This window comes from Pseudophryne corroboree, chromosome 1, assembly GCF_028390025.1.
Source record: "Pseudophryne corroboree isolate aPseCor3 chromosome 1, aPseCor3.hap2, whole genome shotgun sequence".
NCBI classification, from domain to species: Eukaryota; Metazoa; Chordata; class Amphibia; order Anura; family Myobatrachidae; genus Pseudophryne; species Pseudophryne corroboree.
In genome coordinates, this window is record NC_086444.1 from 1,085,253,348 (window position 1) to 1,085,279,740 (window position 26,393).

Consider the following 26,393-nt stretch of genomic DNA (forward strand, 5'->3'; position numbering starts at 1 on the left):
GTTATTTAAGAACATCTACTATATTCCAACTTAATAGACAATACAATTATACTCTCTGCCAGTTTTCAATGATAGCACTCCCTGTTCTGGAAGGCATTGCCCCTTACAGCCACTATAAACGTGGACTATACAGCACGAAAACACAGTATGGGCCTAGCCATGGGGCAAAAACATTTTCACAAACCTGAGAAGGGCAAAGGGTGTCAGAAACAGGGAAATAAAGGATCTACGAGACTGCTAACAATTGTTTTATTATTACTAGTCGCTATATAGAAATGAGACTGCCAGCAAATATACCTGTGGTCGACAAGCATAACCCCTCCAGTAGCTGTGTCTAGTGCAAACTAAGCAAATCAATGAATTTTATTTAGTTATTGTAACTTTTCTCTATAACATCACTAACTAGAAAACCTGTAGTTTAAATGTCCAGAAAACATCTGACATTTCATATCATAACATAACATCTTGTTACTGTAGATAAACGAGCAATCACTGGCAGCTCTTTGGCTTCATCCATATTGCTAGTATTGTACATATAAAACTCTCCACTGGATACTCAGAGCCATGTAAAGCAGGAAGTGTGAAATCCAAATCACATCCCTGGGGTTTCCGCTGAGATAGCTCATAATGATGTTGGACAGCGCAGTGGAGAAGCTACTCGTGCACAGTCTGACAAGAAGAAATTACCTGCAGAGTGAGGAGCACGTTCTCTGGCTGCGGAAGGCACAGCAGATGTGGGCAGCATGTAATGAAGAGGTAGGAATCGCAAATCAGGTTAAGGAAATCACAAAAGAATAAATCAACACAATTTCATATCAACAAAAAAATGTTAACAATATATACAGATAGATAGATATATAGATAGACAGACAGACAGATAGATTAGATAGATGATAAAACATAATATCAGACCTTTGCAACTTATATATACATTATACTGTCTTTAAACCTTGTCTAGGCTTCTACCTGTTCTACCAGTGCTTAGTGATGAGCTATTGAGCTTTATATTCATATTTGTAAAACTATATTACATAGCTGGATTAAAGTTTCCTTGTTGACGCACAATGGGTGGTGGGTGGGTAGGGATTAATTGCGTTGTTAATTTTATCGGAGGCTGCGAGTAGAAATCCACGTTGAGTGCTGCCACGAGGCTAGTCACATGCTTAATGTGGGCTGCTAATTGAATAGCTCTAGGCACTTTACCTGGGAAGTGAAGCCACACAGTAAAGCCAGCAGCTAATTGGATTATACCCTATGGGGGTTATTCAGGTTTGTTAGCAAACCAAAAAAGTTTGCAATTGGGCAAAACCATGCTGCACTGCAGGTGGGGCAGATGTAACATGTGCAGAGAGAGTTAGATTTGGGTGGGTTATACTGTTTCTATGCAGGGTAAATACTGGCTGCTTTATTTTGACACTACAATTTAGAATTTAGTTTGAACACACCCCACCCAAATCTAACTCTCTCTGCACATGTTACATCTGTCCCACCTGCAGTGCAGCATGGTTTTGCCCAATTTCTAACTTTTTTGGTTTGCTAACAAACTTGAATAAGGAAGGCCCTATGTGTGGAGTGGATATACTGTATAGACTTTTTAACATGCACAGGTCACTTACACACAAAGGGACTGATGCAGAGATGCAACATACGCCTGCTTGCAGAGTACATCCTGCTTCGGGAACAAGCATACGCAACTACGGGCGATGCAGAGCTCTATGGGAAGTTCTCAAGTAGGCAACGTTTAATAAGGGCATGTCAATGCAAGTGCAGGCTATGCTGAGTTAGGCCTTTACATTTTTGCACCAAGTATAGATTTGAGTAAGAATGCCCTGATGATGATGATGATGGTGATGATGATGGCGGGATCTATGAAACTCATCATATGGACAGGTGGCATTATATAAAAAGATGGGGGGCATCTGTGGCCAAGTTGGGGACATTATCAGGGCCAAAATGCAGGCATAAAATGTGCACCACAAAACAAGCTTGCCATGGAGTACATTTAAATTCAGATGCAATGACAAAAATAAAAGGTACTAATTAAGTTCAAATGCATACAAAAATCCATTGTCTTTAAACAATTAAATGGTAATTTTGCAAATATCAATGCCATAATGTGAATAAATGGCAGCAGCCACACTAGTAACAGCAATGATATCAGCGAGAGGGTCCAAGACATACTCAGCCAATAAGAAGAGGCTGCGGATCGTCATAAACATCATCATTAGTGTGCAATTAGCAATTAGGGATCAGATAAACCTTGCATGAAATTTATTTAACCAAAACTATAGATGGGTTCCAAAATCACCTTCTGATAGTCATTGCGCGTTTCTCCAAACTTCTGCTGTGCTATTCGTTTCACAAGATCTGAAATAGACAATGAAAAAAGAACGTCAGTGTGACATTATATATACAATCTCTTTACCAGGAACATATGAAGAGAAATGTGTCTTATGATTAAAGTCATCATTACATCCACCAATGCCCACATATTGGTATGCCCCCACCGCCCACATATAAACTACAAATACCAAGACAGTAAACATAAATGGAGGTTATTGTCATGACATCCATTGCCAGGGTGGAAGGGTGGTTTCTAAGGAAACATGATCTGCAAATATGATCTTAGCAACCATGGACCAATATACTGTCACTGATCTGCTAACCCAAATCATCTGCTGACTGCGTTCATCCTTATTCTTCTGTGTGATACATTGTACATTTACTGGGACACATTAGGCTAGAAAAAAGAGACAACTGTCTTGTATTGTAGCTACAACCAATCCATGTCATGTCATATCAATGTCATGTGGATGTTACTGTTTGAGTATTTTGGGCTGTGACTGAAAGTCTGTAATGAGAAGTCAACTTTAAATATTTCCTTATGTGTATTAACTTCTGTGCATGTTTGTAGTGCATGTTCTTAGTGGTGCCAGCAGGTGGCACTGTGATACTAATCTTATACTGCTTCTCATGGGGCCTATGATGTTAGATTAACGATTCCGAAGTCATGCTCTGTGCCATTTGCTGTATACAGGAGATATAGAGAGACATTTCTTATGCTGGGCATCTGAGAAGGGAAATAAAGGTTTAAATAAGAAAATAAAAACAGTAGCTGAAACGTAAATGGGGCATAAGTGGAACATAATGGGGCATAATTATCAATAGGCAAAGCTGGCGACTCCCTGTGTCTTTTTTTTTTTTTTTTTTTAATAAATATATTAGTTGTACTAAATCATTAGCAATTTTAGTTTTATAAAAATCAACAATCAAAAAGTGGTAAACCTTAACCAAAAGGACAAATAATAAAACATCGCTGCACACTATTATCACCAAACATATCAGTAACCTAACAGTAGTGCTGAAAGTAGGGTGGTATGGAGTACCATTAACAAATATGGTAGCCCACCGCTGGGGCATAATTTATAATGGGCATTTTTGTAAAATGGTGTCAGTAGCATAACTGTGTGTGGCATAATATGTAATAGGCATTACAGTGTGTGGTATAATATGTAATAGGCATTACTGTGTGTGACATAATGTGTAATGGGCATTACGGTGTGTGGCATAATGTGTAATAAGCATTATGTGTGTGGCATAATGTGTAATAAGCATTATGTGTGTGGAATAATGTGTAATAAGCATTACGGTGTGTGGCATAATGTGTAATGGACATTATGGTGTTTGGCATAATGTGTAAGGGGCATTATGGTGTGTGGCATAATGTGTCCATGTCCCTATTGTCTTGTAGCCAGTCCCCTACTTTCGTGTGACCACGTCCATTTTTACTATCAGTACCACTAAGAAAAAATTTCTACTTGCACCACTGCCTGACAGCCAGTGTTTTCTATGGGATCCGGTCTGAAGGTCGACACTGTCTAGGTCGACAGTCACTAGGTCGACATGGATGGAAGGTCGACAGGGTTTCTAGGTCGACATGTGCTAGGTCGACAGGTCTAAAGGTCGACATGAGTTTTTCACATTTTTTTCTTTTTTTGAATTTTTTCATACTTAACGATCCACGTGGACTACGATTGGAACGGTAATCTGTGCCGAGCAAAGCCGTAGCGGAGCGAGGCACCGTGCCCGAAGTTCGCTCGCCATGCAAGGGGACACGGTGCACTTATTTGGGTTCCCAGTCACTTTACGAAGAAAACGACAAAAAAAAAAACTCATGTCGACCTTTAGACCTGTCGACCTAGCACATGTCGACCTAGAAACCCTGTCAACCTTCCATCCATGTCAACCTAGTGACTGTCGACCTATAGTGGTCGACCTAAACATTGTCGACCTAGATACTGTCGATTTGATGAACCACACCCGTTTTCTATAGAGAGTGTCTCTGGCCCTTGGTAATATCACATACACCATCAACTCTCCTGTATTGGCAGGACCGTCCTAGTTTTCGGGTACTGTTCCAGCGGGTGTAGTATGTTATGCCGGCGGTTGGGCTCCCGGCAACCAGTTACGCGCGCCACGCTATCTATTCTCCCTCCAGGGGGGTCGTGGACCCCCAAGAGGGAGAAGAACTGTAGGTAAAGTGAAGACCACCCGTTCCAGCATCCCACCTGCGGGTCACAGTGTACCACAGGGAGGTGGTGGTTAAGGGAGGGGGTCGGGGGGGTGGGGGAGTTGGTTTTCGGAGGAGATCTCTCTGCCACCTGCTGCTCTGCATAGTAAAGCTGAGCAGTGGGAGAAAAGATGCCGCACACATGCTTCAGGGCTGGGCACGTCCCCAGAGTGACAAGAAACAGGGTGATGTGCGGCCACACCCCTGTGATGCATGGCCACTCCCCATTTTTCATGTGTGCGTGCAGCCTGATAAAGGGGGTGTGGGACAGTGTGGAGCACAGGATAGTCTGCATCACATATCATGCCAATATGATTGCATACTATACCTCGCAGTTGTCCTGGTTCAAAAGGGAGTTTCGGCAAAAAAGTGGCCATTTTTGAGTGGACTGGGTCAGGATTTTAATGGATCAGGATGGTCTATCTTATCCTGATTGAGTATTTTGGAAGGCTGTAATCGCACATAAAACAGGTAAAGACAAGGCTGACAAAAGGGGATTCAAATGTTAGTACAGAGGCCTGCCCATGAGTCTAGCTATTATTTGTAATTTTCTTCAGCAATGCTGAGTAGTGTATATGGGAGAACAAAGTGCAAATGGGTGTGAATAATTAGGTCAACCCCATATGGTCGACATGGAAAAGTTCGACATGGTCAAAAAGTCGACACATGAAAACGCTGAAAATGATAGTCTCGTGAAAAAGGTCGACACTTGTGTCGCTTTCATATTAGTGTACCACATCCCCTGCATGGCGAGCTAAAGGTTACTATTCCCAATCATAGTCCACGTGGATGGTAAAGTATGTAAACGTTTAAAAAAAGGCAAAAAAACGTGAGAGTTGTATGTTGACCATTGTCATGTCAACCATTTGAACCTGTTGACCATAAGCACTGTTGACCTTTAGTGGTCAACTTATTGACTGTCGACCTTTTTACTGGTGCATTACGGTGAAGGGGGTATGTTTGGCACGTCATACTAAAGTGTCTATTTATCACTGTACATCAGTTAGTCTTTGCTTGCCTTATTAAGAGATGTCAGGAGCAGATCAGGTACCATGTGGTACATGTTGAATATAATTGCCCATGCAAGCCCATTCCCTGTATTGGGCAAACTGAAAACTAATCTTGTCGGTGATACGAGTCTTCGTCCTTTGACCTGCTGCTATTCCAGGTACCAGGTATAGATAAATTATGTACCAGTTATAACTCAGCATGTGGAAGCTTCCCATTTTTGGAGTTTGCTGCCAGATTTTGATCTACATATACTTACTCTCCTGCTACAGCTCTGACTGTAATCTAATCTCCATCTTTATGCACTTGATGTAATTAATTTCCTTATTTAAGATTAACACAAAGTGAGTATGTGTCCAGTTTACTTGTATTGTTTCATCATTTATTTGTATAAGTTGTTTTGTTATCACAATTTTTAACACAGGTGTGTCATGGAAGGATGAATTAAGTGGGGGATGGGGTCACTTCAATATAATGCTGGAAAATGTTACACAGTGGATCACTCTGCTGTCTGTCTTTCCGTTATCAGCAATAGAGGCAGCTTCACTGCTCCAGTGTTTTCCCTCCTAGTGTCAGCTCAGTGCAGGAGGAGGTGCTTAGTGCACAGTCTGAGAGAATTCTTCCTGAGAGAGACAACTGCACTGACCTGCAGCTGCTGCTCTCCTCAGTGTGTGACCTTGTCTACCCCGCAGCTGCACCATGTGTATACAGCCAGGTCCTGTGTGTACTGAATCGCTGTGTCACCACTGTACTGCTTCACATGTATACTGTGAGTTCCTGCTGCTGCAGAACATCTTCTATATACTACAAGCCATTATCTCTGTTATCTGAATAAACCAATCATCCTGGTTAAGTGCCGTTGTATGAACTAAGGTAATCATTCCGAGGTGTTCGCTCGCTGCCGATTTTCGCAGTGCAGCGATCAAGTGAAAAAAACGGCAAAAATGTGCATGCGCATGGTACGCAACGCGCATGCGCTAAGCACTTTCACACAAAACTTTGTAGATTTACACAAGCTCGAGCGACGTTTTTTCATAGCGCGAGTGATCGTAGTATGATTGACAGGAAGTGGGTGTTTCTGGGCGGAAACTGGCTGTTTTCAGGGAGTGTGCTAAAAAACGCAGGCGTGCCAGGTAATAAACGCAGGAGTGGCTGGAGAAACGGGGGAGTGGCTGGCCGAACGCAGGGCGTGTTTGTGACGTCAAACCAGGAACTAAACGGACTGAGGTGATCGCAATCTAGGAGTAGGTCTGGAGCTACTCAGAAACTGCAGCAAATTATTTAGTAGCAGTTCTGCTAATCTTTCGTTTGCTATTCTGCTAAGCTAAGATACACTCCCAGAGGGCGGCGGCCTAGCGTGTGCAATGCTGCTAAAAGCAGCTAGCGAGCGAACAACTCGGAATGAGGGCCTTAGATCCCTATCCGACACTGCAACGCTCTGACAACAGAAATAACCGGTTTAGGACTCACTCACTGCAATACAAGGAAACATCTGGTGAAATACAGCAGGGCATAGATATCCAGATATGACATACAAGGATGCAAGAACATATTATCTGACATCAGTTCTTGTCCCAGTGGAGCTTGTAATCTTATCTCCCTGACACAGGCACACAAACACCAGAGTCAGTTGGGGGGTACACACGGTGCGATGTTCACCTAATTTCTAAGCAATCTGACTAGATTGCTTCGAAATTAGAAACACATCGCTCCGTGTGTAGGGGTGCCAGCGACAGGACCGCGCATCGCTATCGCCGGTGCTAGATTGGCCCTTTAGTCAGAAGCCAGTTGACTGACCAGTATATCCTCAAGCTGTGGGAGTAAACCAGGTTGGCCAAAGGAAAGAAAAACAAACATGCAGCACTCTGGCCGCAGACAAATCCCGCAACTGAAGGCCGTCGATGCTAACCATAATTCTCTCACATTTATTTCTGTCTGCAATGCAATATAAAAGCTGAACAGGTGGAGCAGCCCCTCACAGTGTCAACAATGAATCTTATCAGGGACGGATCTAAAGCTGAATATTTGACACAATTTCACAGAAGTGATTACCAGTCTGTAAAATGAGTGACAAGTGTCACCTAGTAATTGTGGTTCTATCAGCAGCTAGTTATGGTGGCGTACTGCTCACGTTATACAAGAAGCAGTTATCTATATATCTGCCTAGGTTCTAAAGTAGAGACGTGTGACCAGACAATCCTCTTAGAGCCATGACTGGCATTAATACGGTACAGTCACAGAAGTCAACAGACACATAAACAAATGCAACTAATATATTTTATCACAGCAGTTTATAAAGTCAGATTATAAATGGCTACAGCTATCTATGAGACAAAATAATATTGCAGAAATAATCACCAACATATGGTGCACTTATTAGCAAATAAGAGAGTCCAGGTAATACAGTGGAAAGATAACCAGGAGATGACACTGGGCAGTCATGGGTAGAAAACTGGGCCATGCACTAGCAGAGACAATGATGCAGTCTTGAGGAAGACACATGGGTAGGAATGGGGAAGATATTGGGCTTAGCAAGAAACAATGGTAAAAGATAAGTTGGTAGGATCTAAAACATTTTTATTTTCTATATACCGGAAAAATAGATTGAATATTTCCTAGGGTCAATTCACTTCACAAGGACTCAGTAGGTGTGTCATGATCATGGAGTCTGAAGTGTGCACATAATATTATACAATGGAACAAAGAATCATTGCCGTTTTTTCATCGTTAGTGTGGGAACTTTTGCAAGATCCTGCAGAGATGGTGAGAATATAAAAATAGTGGTAGGCTTAAAAAAACACAAGCTGCCCATTCCCGGCAGGGGCAGGCTGGATAACAGCTGCAGACACACTCACCTCCATCTCTTTCCAGTTCCAGTGGTGCTGAGAGTAGGTTGGCGGTGGATACAAAGTACCTGGGCCTAGGGGTGACTATAGGAAGCTGATGCACTGCAACCATCAATGTTTTTGATCCAGTGCCAACGGATTTACCATTTGATTCCGAGAATGCTATGATTGCCAGTAATGCATGCTTCTTTTTGACTTCTGCTGATGCTCCTCCTGCTGCGTAACCAGGAATGGGGAACTCTGTGTCCATAGCGGACCTCCTTAGCATAGTAACATACTTTTTGAGGTCGAAAAAAGACAATTTGTCTATCAAGTTTAACCTATTAGTAGGAGATTACTAATTTTAACTATGGTGAATGTTTAACTGTTATGTCCATTCCTCTTTTTTTTAATAGTTATTTTCTTTTATTATTAAAGTGCATGATTTACCCACCATAACCCTGAATATCCTTATCCATTAGGAATTTATCTAGCCCATTCTTAAAAGTAGTGATGAGTCTGCCATTACTACTTTCTCAGGCAGGGAATTCCAAGTACGTATTGTCCTTACTGTGAAGAAACTCTTCCGTCTCAGAGTGCCAAATCTCTTCTCCTCTAACCTAACTGGGTGTCCACATGTCATTTGTGGCGATCTTACCAAAAACAAATCCCCTGCTAGCTCTGTGTATTGACCCCTTATATATTTGTAAATATTAATCATGTCCCCTCTTAATCTCCTTTTTTCCAGTGTAAACATGCCTAGCCGATCAAGCCTTACCTCGTATTCTAGTGTCTCCATACCCTTAATACATTTAGTTGCCTGTCTTTGAACCTGTTTTAGTTCCAGGATATCCCTTTTATAGTATGGTGCCCATAATTGTGCACAGTATTCGAGATGTGGGCGCACCAGTGATTTGTACAATGGGAGTATGACACTCTCATCCCTTGCATCAATTCCCCGCTTTATGCATGCTAATACCTTGTTTGCCTTTTTTGCTGCATTCCTACTTTGGGTTCTACTGCTAAGTTTGTTATCAATGTGAAAACCTAAATCTTTTTCCAGTACAGAATCCCCTAGTTTCTAGCCATTTAGTATGTAGGTAGTATTTCTGTTCTTGCTACCAAAGTGCATTACCTTACATTTGTCTATGTTGAACCGCATTCTCCATTTTGGTTCCCATATTTCTAATCTAAATAAATTGTTCTGTAGACTCTTAGCATCCCCCTCCGAATTTATAACCTTACACAGTTTCGTATTGTCTGCAAAAATTGACACTGTACTCTCTAGACCTACTTCTAGATCATTTATGAAAATGTTAAACAACAGTGGTCCAAGTACAGACCCTTGTGGCACACCACTTAGTACTTCAGTCCAATTCGAAAACGTTCCATTTACCACCACTTGCTGCTTCCTTTTATCCAACTAATTTCTAACCAAGTGTATATCGTGCTCCCTAGCCCAAGTTCTCTTAATTTGTATATGAGTCTCATGTGAGGTACTGTATCGAAAGCTATAAGCACATGCGCAAACTACAACTGTCCATTACGCGTGTGCACTACCATACCATCGATAGTAGAACCATTGAGTGGTTAGCAGATGATGCTTACACACCATCATAAGGCATGCTGTGATGATAATGGCAACACTACAATAATGCAATGTTGCCTTCCCTATGGCCGACCATACCCCCCTGGGGGCCTAGGATAGCTGCCATGCCCCCAAAATGGCACAACCTGCTCCCCCTCAACTTTTCCATAGGGAACTTGACAGAATGTAGCTTTGCCTCCTTCCTAGCAATGGCCCACTGCCTCAGGAGCTCCCTGAGCTCTGTACAGCCCAGCTGAGAACGACTGAAAGTGACACCCACCCAATGCATCACACTGTGGCCTGCGGGTGGGCCAGTGCCCAATATTGCGACTGTCCCGCAAAAATCGGGACAGTTGGAAGGTATGTATCTTGTCAAAGTGGTGTTGAAAAATTGCAACAAAAACACAGTGAAACACAAGTCATACATTCAGCCTATTAAAATTAAGCATTTACAGAGGTACATTTTCACATAGTCACACTAGTGGCCTAACTGTGAAATATGTACGGAATAAACTGGATTTAGGACCTCAAAAAGACAAACGTCCTTCCACTATGGCAGAGGTTCATCCCAACGGTCCAGGTTTTAGGTCTATCCATGGATCAGCACAGATGGTTAAATCACATTGACTGAGGTGCTAATTAAGTCACTTGTTGCCAAGCATGGATAAACATAAAACCTGGACTGTTGGAGTGCCTTGAGGACCGTGTTTGAGAACCTCTGCACTATGGTAACCTCTTATTTTCAATTTCAACTCTCCAGCAAACAAACTTCCTTGTATGTATGGTTCAGTTGCTTTGCAAGGTCAGATTTTTGTTTTAAAAACTACATTGGCAAATCCTCAGTTATTTTGCCACTCAGCTGCACTAATTTCCCCCCGGAGTCACAATGCAATGCATAAGGAAACACCAGACAAAAAAAAAAAAAAAAAACAATTAAAATGTCCCTGAAAAAGTTTGAAATTAAATTAACCAATTAATGGATTTCAGTGAATATCCAGTAGAAGTAGAAATACATAGCTAGTGATGTAGGTAGCGGTGGAAAGTTAAAGTTTATTTAAAAACCTGCTTTATGTTGCTTTTAGCGTGTCTTAGGAGTGCAGCAATGGGTTAAAAAAAAGAGGCAGCCCTATGCTTGATAACAAGTTTACATCAGATCAAAGCCCAGCAGTGAACAAAAAACACTGTCTGAAGCTACTACTGAGCGTCAACACAATACAAAGGAGCTTGACCAGACATAACCTGATTAGATCAGCACTTGTGTATTCTATTAATAGGGAGCTTAACTCCTAACCAGCTGTTGCGCTTCGTACATGTTACATATTTCTAGAATGAAAACGATGCTCCATAATTTGTAGTCCGCATACTATAAAGCAGGAATACTGTTCCCACAAATGTTTTATACAGTGTATCTAATTATATCTGTAGTTAAATATTAACTTGTGCACAAAAAGTGATCCAAAAAGTGAAATGATCCTAACATTGGTGCAAAATGCTCCCATACAGGGTTTTGTACACAGAGAGCTTTATTTAAAGTTGTAAACAATGCAGGTTAAACCTATGCATAAAATTGTACTCTTGTAATCTAGCATATTGAAATGTCTGTCACAAAGCTGCAGCCGCTATCATCCTCATCATGGAAAACGAGCATATGGAGCATGCAAAGGGACGCAGCCTAAAAGCTGTATCTTACACTTAAATCTGAAGCATCGCTATAAAGCCATAGTAAACTTGGTGATAAATTCCGTGACCTTTCTGTGGTCAACTCATAAGTGAGAGGAGAAATAAAATGTAGGTAAGTATGAGGAGGGGCACAGAGGGAGGAGCCAGTTCACACCCATTCAAAGTCTTATAGGGTGCCCATGTCTCCTGCGGATCCCGTCTATACCCCCATGGTCCTTTTGGAGTCCCCAGCATCCTCTAGGACGTAGGAGAAATACTGTCATTTAAAATGTTGACCGGTCAAAAGTCGACATGAGTTTTTCATGATTTTTTCATCGAAACAGAGTTGTTCATACTTTACCATCCCATTGGACCCACTGAAGCATGGTGAGCGCACCGAGCCATGCGAGGGGATGCGGTACACTTATATGGTGTCCATGTCGACCTATGTCGACACACACACACACAAAAACCGATGAAAAACTTGTGTCAACTTTTTGGCCTGTCGACATTTTAAATGTCGGTATTTTGACCGTGTCTGTATTTTAAATGTTGGTATTTTGACCTTGTCGGTATTTTGACCATCGGTCAATTGTTGTGGGGATTTTGATTGTAGATATTTCATACCAAACCCCTGTTGATAATCATCTCCTGTACAGAAATGTAGAATTGTATCCGCCAGGAAATGGGCTTACATCAAGCCTAGGGTCTGTCATTGTTTTGGTATAAACATTGGAAAGGGGAAGGAGCTGCAGCACAATATTTGCGTACGCGACTAATGTAAAATATTGCTATCGCATTTTGCAATTCCAGACTTGAGAGACTCTGAATTAAGGGCTCGATTCAGACCTGATCGCTGTGCTGTAAATAACACTGCAATTCCCCTCAGTCAGCGGACAGCTGCAAAACCGTTCGCATCACACTCCCTATCGAATGTTTTTCCCATTCTGTGCAGTGTGTGCAGTCTGTGTGTAGCTCAATACTTACTCCTCCATTGCAAAGAAATCGGGCTGATCGGGTCCGGAGCTGACACCCTCCCTGAAAACGCTCGGGACGCCTGTGTTTTTCCGGACACTCCCTGAAAACAGTCAGTTACCACCCACAAATGTCTGCTTCCTGTCAATCACCTTGCGAATGCCCGTGCGATCAAAATTTTCGCACCATCCTGCCGCTGTATCGCAACGCTCATGTGCATTGCAGTGCATATGCATGCGCAGTAGTTCGCTAATCGCTTGCTGTGTGAAAACACCCAGCAGCGTTCAGGTCTGAATCGGACCCTAAGCCAACTGTGTGGTCCAGTTGTTTACATCATGTGAAGGTGGGTGATGGGGGACAGGGGCACATGCAACAAGGTGACGGAAGGATTCATCACTATTTGAACAACTAACCATTGGCATACACAGAAAGGCAGCTCCTGTGTAGTTATTGCGTGTTGACTAGTTTTATTCCAGGATGTGGGACGCAAGCTGGCAACTTGCGCTCCACTCCCTCACACTGAAACATGGTAGACGTCATTGCACTTCGGGATATGGAGCGCAAGTGCACTCCCTCACACTGACACAAGGCAGACAACGTCACCGCACAACACTTCCGGGAATTGGAGCGCAAGCTGTCAGCTTGTCCTCCACTCCCTTCTCACCAACGGACACTTTATTAAAGAACACAACCCGACGGCTTGGTTCCATAAGTCACCAATGTAGTCTAAGCCAGTGGGAACTTGAAAGAGGTTTGGAAAGCAACCCGGAAGCGGCACAGAGCCGCAGTGGAATGCAAAGGGGCAATTAAGCCCGTGCAAAGGTTGCAACAAACCGTGCTGGCTCACCAACCCCTATAGGGTTTATTTGACATTAAAGCAATATATTAATTAAGGTTATATTTAGTCATCTTGTAAAAACAGGACATTAGTAGCCTTTAATAAAATTTAACCAATTAAATTTTACAGGAAATTATGTAAAAACAGAAGGGGCTTAAATAGAGGGAACTAGAGATCCCAAACCTCATTGTCTAACAGACAGCTGAACAGGAAGGATCAAGAAAGAGGAACACACTAGTAAGGTAATCCTTTTTAATAATTGAGATCACAACAAAAGTTGATAGAGTAATTAATAAAGAAAACTGCTACTCACAATAATACTTAAAAATATTTTTAGGTCAAAGAGGGCATTACATTGTGACCATCATTCTCTTCTTTATTGACTGTGACAACTAAATATCAGTAAGAAAACATAATAATTAAAAAGAACAAAAAAAAACAATGCAATTACTAAAAAATCCAATGCTTAATGGTATTTCACCATGGACATTTACTAAATAATTAAATCAACATTAGGTGGGCCCATGCAAAGGAGACTAGTCACCAGAGGGTTTTATTCCTAATCAGCTAGTCCAGCTGCCGTCTGGATAGTCTCTGACTAATAAGTAAGTTATTACACAGAAATAGGATTAATCTATATCACAAATTTTGGTTGTATACTTACTAATCAATTTTATTACCAAGGTAACAAGAACTAATACCAACCTGAGGAATTAGTTATTTGAAAGGACTACACAGTTAGTTGGAATTCCACCAATACTGAGTAAGTAATACATTCAGGTCTCATGATTAATCAACACTAAGAACCCTCATGTCTATATAATTAAAAAATTCCACTCTGTTAATGATATGTTACGATCTATATGGAAAGATGGATATCTTTGTCTTCTTCCTCTTCATCTCCTCCTCTTATTAGAACTAATATCTATTTTTGATCGTAGTCTACTTTTCTCTTTAAAGGAGGATAAAGTCCATATAATCTATGGAGATATATCAAATGTTCAAACTGTATAGAATTTTTCTAACTGATTATACTAATATTAAATATATTGACAAACTGCACATCTCAGGATGTTATTTTCTTCCTCTTTACTATGCTTTAGTAAAAATAAGAATATGTTTCTTCATCGTTTGTGTATTCTGCTCTTCAAAGAGAATAGAAGTCCGTACTATTCAATGTTGTATTAAAAGCTTAACCTGTATAAAATGAGGGTGTTAACTTAATGTATACTTATAGTTTTGGAATTCAGTTGTCCAACTGTACATCTTATCCTCTGTAATATATAAATTCGACTATGTTAAATATGTGTAAAATATGTATTTTTTACACCTGTGCATTGTGTTATGTTTATTGAGACAACCTTTTTTTATATTTTAGTTCATTGCCATAGAATACCCCTGATGAAGTCAATAATGATGAAACGCGTTGGTTGATTCATTGCTTTATTATTCAGATCCTAAATGAAAGAAATGAACTGTCTTTCAAATACATGTTAAGAATTCTATTGGACATATGTATTAGCACAGGTATTGTCTTGTATTTTATTTGGACTTTTAATGAAGTATTTTAATAAATATACTTATCTAAAGATTGATTCTGTTTGTACTCAACGAACAATTTGTCGCAGTGCTTTGAACAAACTTTGTATTTCTATATGTGTGAGACATTTGTAAGGTTTTAACCTGTAGAGACATATAAAAATATATAACAGGCGCCCCCAAAAGAAACTATTTACCTTTATCTATCAAATAGGCCCTTCCAAGCAGAGGACCAATCTGAGGGGTGCTGCTGATCATACCCTAAGTTTATTATCATTGTGTTAAATGAACAAAAATAACATAAAAGTTCAATAAGCGCAGTACTGGTTACCATCTCTCTCTCTCTCTCTCTCTGTATATATATTGCTGAAGACATAACTACAGTCGGAAAGACCCATGAACAAACAACTGAAGACAACTGCGGCAAAGGCCTGGCAAACCATAGCAAAGGAGGAAACCCAGCATTTAGTGATGTTCAAGGGATCCAGACTTCAGGCAGTCATTTTCCACAAAATATTAAAATTAACATTTAATTCATGATTATGTTAATTCGTCTAAAGACAATTTGAGCACTTGAAAACAGGGGACGGTGTATAAAAATGGTTGCAATTCCTAAACACTTCATACAATATTTTTGTTCAAACCGTTGAATTAAAGGTGAAGGTTTGCAGTTCAGTTCCATCTCCAGTTTTCATTTCAAATCCACTGTTGTATCATAGAGAGCCAAAAATATGAAACTATGAAAATGGTGTCAGTGTCCAAATATATATGGACTTCAGAGGCGTCGCTCTGCCCCTTTACACCCAGTGCGGCGGGTTAAAAAAGGGGCGGGACTTTGTGGGACAGGGCCTGGCTTTGCAGCATGGGGCATGGCTTCGCGGGACGGGGGCGTGGCTAGCCGTCCCGACCCCCGTTTTCATCATGCCGAGGGTCCGGGAGGAGCAGGCTGCCCCGAGGAGTGCTCTTGCTGAAGTGCCGCCTCCTGCTCAGTGACAGGAGCCGGGTTACTGCACTGTAATGTTGCAGTGCAGCACCTGGCTCCTGTCACTGAGCAGGAGCCGTCACTTTGGTGTCACCCCTCGGCGGGTGATGCCCAGGTGCGGGCCGCACCCCCCTTCTGACGCCACTGATGTACCTAACTGTATTATCAACAGTAATGCACTCTTAGCAGCAGTGCGTTAGAAGGTGGGTGTGGGGGGTGTAGAGGGGGTGACACCAAAATGCCTTCCTCTCACACTAACAGGAGCTAGGTGCTGCAGTGTGACAACGCTTGCAGCACTCGGCTCCTGTGATCCAGGCGCTGACACTGCACATTTACTGTTCAAAGGGGGCAGGCCAGCTTCTTCGGATGATGCTAGGCTGCCCCCGGAGTGATGTTACCGGGTTCCGCCATGAGGCCCACCCATCCATCTTAGGTCATGCCCCCTATCCATCCGCGAGCGCGCTTCCGCGCGCAAGAGGGTGCAGAGTGCGCACCGGGTGTCACCAGACCCGGTGACGCCTCTGCTTATCAGGTACGCTCTGTAGGAGCAGCAGAAAGTATAATCAAATAAGAACGCTTTATCTCAGTACGAGGGCTGTGCAATATGTTTCCGGATGTGCAGTGCATAGGCACTTGTAAAATGTCAAGACACAGAACCGTATATATAAGCAGCACTGCACACTGAAGAAGTCAGCATGTTCCCTTCCTTCATGAATTCGTTATGGAGCTCAACAGAGGCCACTGGAGAGTCATGATCTTCTACAATTACAAGAGTGGTCTGTGATAGCAGAAGAGTTCTGACCGACTGCGAGCTGTTTTTGGGGAGGACGCACAGTCCCAAACTCCTGTGTTTGAGTGGTTTGCAGAATTTCGGAGCAGGAGATGGTCCCTGGAATACTAGGAGGGCTAAGGCCAACCTGTGTCCGCCATCACCAAGGACAACATTGCTGTCATGTGGGCCATAGTTGAGGTGGATGCCAGGGTAACTGTGGGCCAGTTAGAGAAGGAAATTAGGATCCATACTCCTGATACTCCATTAAGCTTGACCTGAGCAAGGTTTGTGCATGCTGGGTGCCCTATCAGATGACTCTAAAGCAGAAGGAGGCTCAGGGGACTTGGTGCTGCAACATGCTGGGGAGGTTTGACTCTGTCTAGGAGATCATCAGTGGCGATGAATCCTGAATATACAGTTTTGACCCCGAGATCAAACAACAATCAGCCCAGTGGACCCCAGTTGGAATGGGCCAACACAGAAGTTCTGACTGGTGGCTGCTTTTGTGTCCAAGACTAGTCATTTAGCTACCGTACCACTCATGCAGCAGCACACCATCATTGGGGACTGGTACGCCAACCAAGGAATGTCGCAAGTGCTGGAAGCCATTTGTAGGCACCATTCAATAATTTGCATTTGTGGTGCACCTGAAAATAAGTTGAGGAAAGTGGTGTGTTTTCTGGCCCATGAACGCATCCAGGAGGTTTGTCATCCGCCCACAGTCCAGACTTGGCCCACTGCGACTTTAGTCACTGGAAGCTGCAGTGGAGACCTTCATCCAGCATGTAGACTTGCTAAGGACTGGTCCAGTGGCTTCACCAAGTCATTTAAGCGCATGCAACTTTGCATAGACTGCTCTGGCGAATAATTTTTATGTAATGTTCACTTTGTTTGTAAATATACTTTTTTTTGCATCTGGAAACTTATTGCACACCCCTCATATAAACAGGAACTGACACATGCTAACATTTTTAACATGCAATTTTCAACATGTAGGGGGATAGAAAAAACACCTTCTACAGGGAGTTCAAAAATTCCCTTTGCAGTGACTGTGTGCTAAGCAAGTCTCCAGTCCACGCAGAGAATTTGTTAATATTACAATTGTTTTTAAACACTTTATTTACATGAAATAAAACTGAATTTGTTAAGTACGTATCTAAATAAAGTGTTGTCCCTCTCTGGCCTCCCATAGATGCAGAGGAGATATGCATCCAGAGACAGCACTCACTGCAGAGGGACTTTCCGAACTCCCTGTATAACAAAGTCTGGATGAAAACACAGTCCCTAGCTATAGTACCTTATTTTTTTATCTGATCAACAGCACTACACTTAGGACATTTGAATGTACAAGAAACACTACAGATGTGCATAAACCCCAATGTTTTGGTTGTGTGAAAACCACGTTCGATGTTTTGATGTTGTTTCCCGGTTTTGGCAAAACCACCTTCACATGGTTTGGTTTTGAATCTGGATTTAAAAAAAATTATTGCTAACAGCTAAAATCATGTCATTTGGGCCTGTTTTTTGTTCCTACAGTATTATTAACCTCAATAACATTAATTTCCATTAATTTCCAGTCAATTTTGACCACCTCACAGCTCACAATATCATTCACCAATATTGGCCAAAGGCTGGCTGGCTAAACTAAGCGACAGAGCAGTGGCACAAATGCACGGCACTTTAAAAGAACAAACAGTAGCCAGAGGTGTAGCTAGGTGCCATTGTTCCCCGGAGCAATGGTATGTTTTGGCGCCCCCTCCCCTTTACTGAATTGTCCGTTATTCACATTACACCACACAGTAGAGTTACTTATACACCACAGTAGAGCCGCTTATATAAGTTACACGACAGTAGAACTGTTTAGAAATGTTACACCACAGTAGAGCCGCTTATACATGTTACACCACAGTAGAACCGCTTATACACGTTACACCACAGTAGAACCGCTTATACACGTTACCCCACAGTAGAGCCACTTATACACGTTACCCCACAGTAGAGCCACTTATACACGATACACCACGGTAGAGCCGCTTATATACGTTACCCCACAGTAGAGCTGCTTATACATGTTACACCACAGTAGAGCCCCTTATATATGTTACACCACAGTAGAGCCGCTTATAGACGTTACACCACAGTAGAGCCCCTTATATATGTTACACCACAGTAGAGCCGCTTATATACGTGACACCACAGTAGAGCCGCTTATACACATTACACCACAGTAGAACCGCTTATAAACGTTACACCACAGTAGAACCGCTAATACACATTACCCCACAGTAGAGCCACTTATACACGTTACCCCACAGTAGAGCCGCTTATACACGATACACCACAGTAGAGCCGCTTATATACGTTACCCCACAGTAGAGCCGCTTATACACGTTACACCACAGTAGAGCCGCTTATACATGTTACACCACAGTAGAGCCCCTTATATATGTTACACCACAGTAGAGCCGCTTATAGACGTTACACCACAGTAGAGCCCCTGATAGTGTAGGAGCTTCCGCAGTATAGCAAATATATATTGATTCACGCTTTTTCGCATTTATTAAGATATTTACTGTTAATCACAAAATGAGTTCATGTGTCCTTAAGAAAAATGTGCAGAGCTGGTCAGAATACTATATTTGCTGAATATCTTGTTTTAAAGCATGACTTGTAAAAGACAAATGCAACATTAAATGTATCCAAGGCGGACAAAGCAACACCAGATATATCCAAGGCTAATTGAGAAGAATGCTGAAAGAAATCTTCTGAGTTTATGTCCGAAAGACTGATAAACTAAACAATAACCATTTTCAAGGCTGTTCTAGTTGCCACTTGGAACATTGTGTGACAATCGATGTATTTCAAGACATACATGGTGTATTCTGATTGGCTAAATGTATTGGCAAACATGAATCCTTTGTCTTTAAGCTATAAATAATAAAGCTATGACGGCCCCTAGCAGGTCATTTATGATTTGTTTAGGTTACACATGAACTTGTGTCATCTTATCATTCATTGACCTCCAACCGGTTGCTAAAGGAACAGAATTCTGACTGATGACTGCAGAGAGTTTATAGACCAGACCTGAAGAGGTTAACATACCCTAACATTTGGGAGCATCGTCCGGGGATATTCCAGCATCTCCTCCACTGGCAACAAATCCTCTGATCTTTCAGGAACCGCTGATAACAAAAACCGGTAAGTGAGATTTAATGTGTAGATTTCTACCTGCTCACTTGGCTCAGCGTTTCTTGAATGCATCTGAGAAAGTCCAGTCGAGAAGATCAGAGAATATCTTAAAGAGCCCAGTATCAGTCAGAAGAAGACATTTTTTTAAGGTAAAATATATATTGTATGCCATATTGTTGAATTGTGGGTAAATATCTTCAGCTAATTTGTCACAAGTGTACAGGGGGAATTAATCAAATATCCAGAAAAATGTTACATTTTTAAAAGGTGGCGTATGGCCAAGGTGTATTCTAATGCTGATAAACAGTTTGAATTAAGAAATAACCAAAGAGGTGTATGCAAATCTTGTACCTGTGTTGTTGTGTTAAGAAAATACAAAGGGTCTGTAGCACCGAGATTGGTGGCAATTACAAGCACTGAAGTCTCATTTGGTTATGTGGAAAATGATGATGAATTTTATTGTACAATAGGTTGTCATTTTGAAAAAGGGAATTGTTGGAACATTACATTGAGAATGATTGGTCTAACATCATAACCTGTTGGCCTAGGAACCACATAATCCCAGGTCTAAGACCCATTTGCCCGTACAGCCTCAAACAGCTGCCGTGCACACAGATAACAGATATAGCATTTACTGTCATCCTTGTTTTTGGATCCTTGCACTGTTGTATGTACTCTGCCAATATGCTTTTGAAAAGGTGGGGGGGAGTCGGGGTGTCTGCTGAATAATGAAACCAGTGTCAGTAACTAGATTCTCCTGCACACATTGTACTGTATATATTGTATGTCCCTATGCAAGACAGTTAAGGGGTAGGATTGGGTCAGTAATAAAGAACAGCTACTGTCTGAAAGAGACACAAGGTGAACGTATTCCAAGAATAGTGGGGAGTTTACCAAGAACACAAGGAACAACAGGGGCACTGGTACAAGCAGGAGTCTATATATGTAGAGGGATAGACCCTTGGAGTGACTTAACAATAATATTAGGGACGCATCTCAGTGATCCAGAAGAAATAATCTATTATGCAGGTCTCACTTGGGGAGCAGTACTAACAGATTTTCCACCAATACAGGGAGGAAGGGGCAACACTACAACCCCAGACATTTGTCCACAGACGGATTTAAGGAGCTCTTTAGGTACAAGGATAGAAGAGATTCTTCAGAGTCAGCGTCTCACAAGGAGATTTTAATTCCCTCATAAGGGGTTACTAAAATACCACATCAGGAGGGGTTCCGCGCACGTTCACCCAGGCATGGGAGCGCGGTCTGTAAAGATGTCAGGGCCCGACAAACCCGTGGATATTGTTAGTAACAGGGAGGGGAGGAAAGCTCTGAAAGGAATAAGAAGAATTTACAAAACAGCAGGTTTTCCGTCAGAAGGGACACTAGACTTAGAGAAATGGGAAAAATTTGCCTCCTGTAACAAGAGTTGGATAATTAAGCATAATTGTAGAGATCAAGTATCCATCTGGATCACTGTAGCACAAGAATTAGAAGCAGAAAATATAAGAAAAGATGAGGAAAATGATTTCCCCATTGTACCAGAGTACTCAATAGCACCACAACCAGCGTTAAACTCACTGCCTGTGATTCCAGCAACAGCACCTCCACACTATACCCCACCCCTATACCCAGACATGCATGCACACCCAGGTACCCCTAGTATGAACAGAATTGAATCATCTGCAAGCTCACTAACAGTGAAATTGAAAAGAGATGAAACAGGAAAATAGAACAACGTTTGAAAGTGGAAAGATGTACATGACAAGACTTAAGAGATGGTGTCATGCACAGACACTCAGGGCACCAGCAGCCCCAGACTTGAAACAGGAGAAGACTGAGTCCATCAGAACTTACTATGATAAAGTCACTATACGACACACAAGATGATAGAATATGAGGGTGTGCAACTCCCGTGTCGGCAACAGTGTACTCAGTCACCACTGGCAGTTCGATAAAAGTGACTTTACCCACAGGAGACACAAGGGTTCAAGAGCTGTTTTTATGCACAACCAGATTCCTCTACATTTACTTACAGATCAGGCCATTGCAACGACTGGATTGGGAGGTTAAGCCCTACCCCTGCAAGAAAGCAAAGATGTAACCTGAAATACAAGCTTGCTATACAAGTCTATCTCTCACAGGAAAAGTAAGACAAAGAGGAACAACAACTCCCAGCATGAACATCATTATGCTGAACACCAGCCTGGGTGGACTTGGACTAAGAAGATGACATGCCAGCAGCAGTGAGAAAGAATATGCAAGTGAAGAAAGGACAAAGTATGAAGAATAATGAATGAATCATAAAGAGAGGTGATTGGAAAAAGAAAAGTTGAGAAACAATATGAAGGTCGCATGAAAGTTTGGAGACTAAAGGAAGTCTGCTTTAAAAAGGACAAAGAAAGACATCTGACAAGTGGTCAGTACTACATGGCAAGATTACAGAGATAATGCCATGATTTAAAGCAACAGAAGCTCCGGGGTTTAAAGCAAATAATAAGGAACAAGACAGAAAAAGTTCCAAAAGACAAATAAATGATGCTTCTTCTGCCAATATGAAGTACAAGCTTCTTCAGGTACTCCCCAGTGAACATAATGTCTCCAGAGGAAACAGCAGAAGGTATAATTACAGTCACCTTGCCCACTGGAGAAATACATTTGTGCCTAATGAATACTGGAGCCAGCACACGCAGAAGACAGCAGAGGGAGATACCACAAGAACTGATGAATTCAGAAAATCTTAAAAGGACAGGAGATGCAAGAACTACAGTCACCAATACCAGCCCAGTTCTTGACCTCGGAGTACATGTCCAGTGACTTTGCTGAAGCACAATGTACTAAAGCTTATCCAAGGAGAATACAGTACACACCAGTAGAAGTTTAACTTTCCAGCAACTTATCAAAGGAAAGAACAAAAAGCCATTTAGCAGCAAGTTAGAACAGAGGTTCAGTATTGGCTCATTCCCGCAGTACCAGTTGTAGAAGAAAGTAAGCAATACTACTGGACCAGGATAGCCCTGTGGAGGGGCTATATCACCAAGTGATTTATCCACAAAACACACAGCTAAATACAGGATGTGAATGAACTGCCGATTGCCACCACTACTAAAAGAAGTACCAAGAAGGGGCAGTGTCCTTAGTGAAGTTTCTGGAAGAACAAGACTGCAGAGCCTCAAAAGGAGAAATTGCAGCTAGTCAAGCAAGAGTTAATCTTCCTAGGACACTCAAGGTACCCGACATCTAACAAAAGTGAGAAGGAAAAGATTTATACTGCAAGCTAAGATGCCAACTAGTGTCAAGCAAGTCAGATGATCATTCCTGGGCCTAGTAGGACACTACAGAACATGGATACCTCTAGCACCAGTCTACATGCAAGCATTGTATGACAACACTGAAAGGGAGGAGGGTCCGCATCCTACATACAGCAACAGATGAATGAAGCAATTAAACAATTGGAAACAGCAGTTGCCTCATCTCAAGCCCTAGAACTACCTGACTATTAAAGAAGGAGGCCATACATAGAAGTCCTTATGCAAAATCATGGACTGAGGTGAAGACCAGTGGCCTACAACTCAAGCAAGCTTGACAGCAGTACTCAAAGAGCACCTACCGGCATCAGAGCAGTGATAGCAGCAACAGTCCTAGAAGAGTATAAGAGCACAGACACAGTGCTGAATCAGTAGTCCTAGAAGAGGACAAGAGCACAAGCATAGTGCTGAATCATGAACTTATCATCCAGGGTCCACATGCAGGTACAGAGAAGCTTCAACAAGCAAGAACCAAACACCTGTCAGTGGCAAGGCTGACCATGTATGAAGTAGCACTGCCAAAGTGCGACAAGTAACCATCAGAAGATGTACTACCCTCAACTCAGCAACCCTTTTCTAGCATTTATCAATAAAGGTGTTGAATCTCAAGATTCAAAAGGAGGGAAAAACAGATTATCTACTGATGAATGGGAAAGCCAGAAGTTTCTAACATTCACTCACGAAGGTAAACAATATTGTTGGACACGATTACCCCAAGGGGGAGCAACCAGTCCATCAGATTTCTCAGAGACAATGGCATTAATCCTGCAGAAATGGAGACCGCACTTTACAGACACCCAGTTAGTTCAATATGTCGATGATCTGCTTATTGCTGCACAGACAGAAGAGAAGTGCAAAAAGGAAACAGCATCACTACTCATCTTTTTGGCAGAAGAAGATTGCAGAGTGTCAAAAGCCAAACTACAGCTAGTACAGAAAAGAGTTATCTTTTTAGGACACTGCATATCCCAAGGAACAAGGCATCTTACTGATGAAAGAACAAAAGCAATAACTCAAGCAAAACCCCCAAGAACATTAAAAGAAATCAGAGCTTTCCTGGGCCTTATTGGTTATTGCAGAGAATGGATACCCTCAGCCTCATTACTGATGCATCCCCTATATGAATTAACAAAAAAGGAGGCGTCAGCAGAAAACAGGGACACCATTGAAGAAGCAGTAAGAAAACTAAAGCAAGCCATAATAACAGCCCCAGCATTGGGATTGCCTGATTACAAAAAACCTTTTAACCTATTCTGCCATGAAAACAGAGGGCATTCTTTAGGGGTGCTCACCCAGAAATACGGACCAAAACAAAGACCAGTGGCATACTGTTCAGCCCAGCTGGATCCGATTATCAGAGGAGCACCATCCTGTGTCCGAGCAGTGGCAGCAGCAGCAATACTGAGGGAAAAGGTGACAGACCTTGTGCTTGATCATCCACTGTGTATACAAGTACCGCACGCTGTAACAGAAATACTAAGTCAAGAAAAAAGCAAGCATCTTTCTGCAGCCAGACTTACCAAATATGAAGTAGCACTATTAAGCGCCTCCCATGTCACCATCACAAGATGCACTGTACTAAACCCAGCTACACTCCTTCCCATCAACGATTCAAAAGAGGGGAGGAGAGGGGGAAATGGTAATGATGGTAAATCGTCAGATGAGGAGGAAAATGCTGCTACAGACGCAGAAAATACAACACAAACATTTCCACATGATTGCCTAGCCCTCATGGAATTAGAGACTTTACCTCTTCCTAATGTCCAAGATACACCACTGGACAATCCAGACATGAACCTGTTTGTCGATGGATCAAGATATTATGATAATGGATCCCCAAGGACAGGATATGCAGTAACAACTGAAACTGAAGTCATAGATTCTGGACCAAGCATGTCAGCACAAGAAGCAGAACTCATAGCAATGAACAAAGCCTGCATACATGCTGAAAACATGACAGCTAACATCTACAGGGATTCACGCTATGCTTGGGGGGGGGGGGGGTGTCCCAGGATTACGCTGTTATTTGGAATAGTAGGGACTTCAAAGGTGCAAATGGAAAACCCATCAAACATGCCAGTTTGATTATGGAACTCTTCAGAGCATTGGAACTACCTAAAAGAATTGGCGTAATCAAGGTACAAGCACATACTAAGAGCCAAACCATGGAAGCTAAAGGAAATGCATTTGCAGATGCAGAAGCCAAGAGAATTGCCTTACAATCAAAAGAACCTGAGCAAGTCTTAGTAGCTCAAGATGTGAAGCAAATGCCTAGTGAAGAGGAGCTGATCAAAATTCAACAACAAGCATCACAAGGAGAAAAGGAGAAATGGAGACGATTGGGGGCAGAAGAAGATGAACATGGACTTTGGAAGTCGAGAGAATTAAAGTACTGTCTACCAGCAGCTCTATTTCCACCTGTTACAAGTAGCTCATGGACAAGTACATCATTCAAAGGAAGCCATTGTAAATAGAGTACAAGAGCATTGGGTAGCTCTAGGCTTCAATAAAGCTGCAACAAACTTTGTAGCAGGATGCTGGATCTGTGGAATCAGCAATCCAGGACAAAGAACCAAGACACCTCTAGGAACTATACCCAAAGCCTCTTACCCATTTCAAAAGACTACAAATCGACTATATACAGTTGCCACGAAGCGGTCCATATGAATATGTACTAGTAACAACGGACATGTTTAGTCACTGGGCCGAAGCCTGGCCAGTAAGCAAAGCCACAGCAAAATCCACTGCAAAGAAACTGATAGCAGAAGTAGTATGTAGATTTGGGATACCTGAGGTTATAGAATCAGATAGAGGTACACATTTCACAGGAGAAGTCATGCAGCATATACTGAAAGATTTGGGGGTACAGCAGGCCTTCCACGTGCCTTACCGTCCCCAGGCGAGTGGGGAGGGGGAACATCTGAACTTTGACCTTAAGCTAAAACTACAGAAAATGATGACAGAAACCAAAAGAACTTGGCCAGAATGCCTACCTATAGTCTTGTTCAATATTAGGACCACACCCATGAGACCTAGTAAACTGACTCCATATGAAATATTGTTTGGGTCAGCTCCAAGAACAGGTTGTTATTATCCACAACAATTACAACATAATCATGGTGATTTAACAGGTTATGTAC

The 26,393-nt window shown here is 42.1% G+C and overlaps 1 protein-coding gene and 1 long non-coding RNA gene across 2 annotated transcripts in view; one reads left to right on the forward strand and one right to left on the reverse strand.

Annotated features, from left to right (window-relative positions):
- Positions 1 to 26,393, reverse strand: part of PROM1 (prominin 1) — a 359,429-nt gene that overhangs the window by 185,164 nt on the left and 147,872 nt on the right. The window contains exons 3-4 of the mRNA XM_063921206.1: positions 2,309 to 2,367; positions 688 to 714 (exon numbers count right to left, since the gene is read on the reverse strand). Of these exons, the coding sequence (XP_063777276.1) occupies positions 688 to 714; positions 2,309 to 2,367 (86 nt within the window). The remainder of the gene's footprint in view (positions 1 to 687; positions 715 to 2,308; positions 2,368 to 26,393) is intronic.
- Positions 14,006 to 15,602, forward strand: LOC134927146 (uncharacterized). Its single transcript, XR_010177565.1, has 3 exons — positions 14,006 to 14,226; positions 14,842 to 14,990; positions 15,375 to 15,602. It is a non-coding gene; the product is annotated as an uncharacterized LOC134927146 (long non-coding RNA).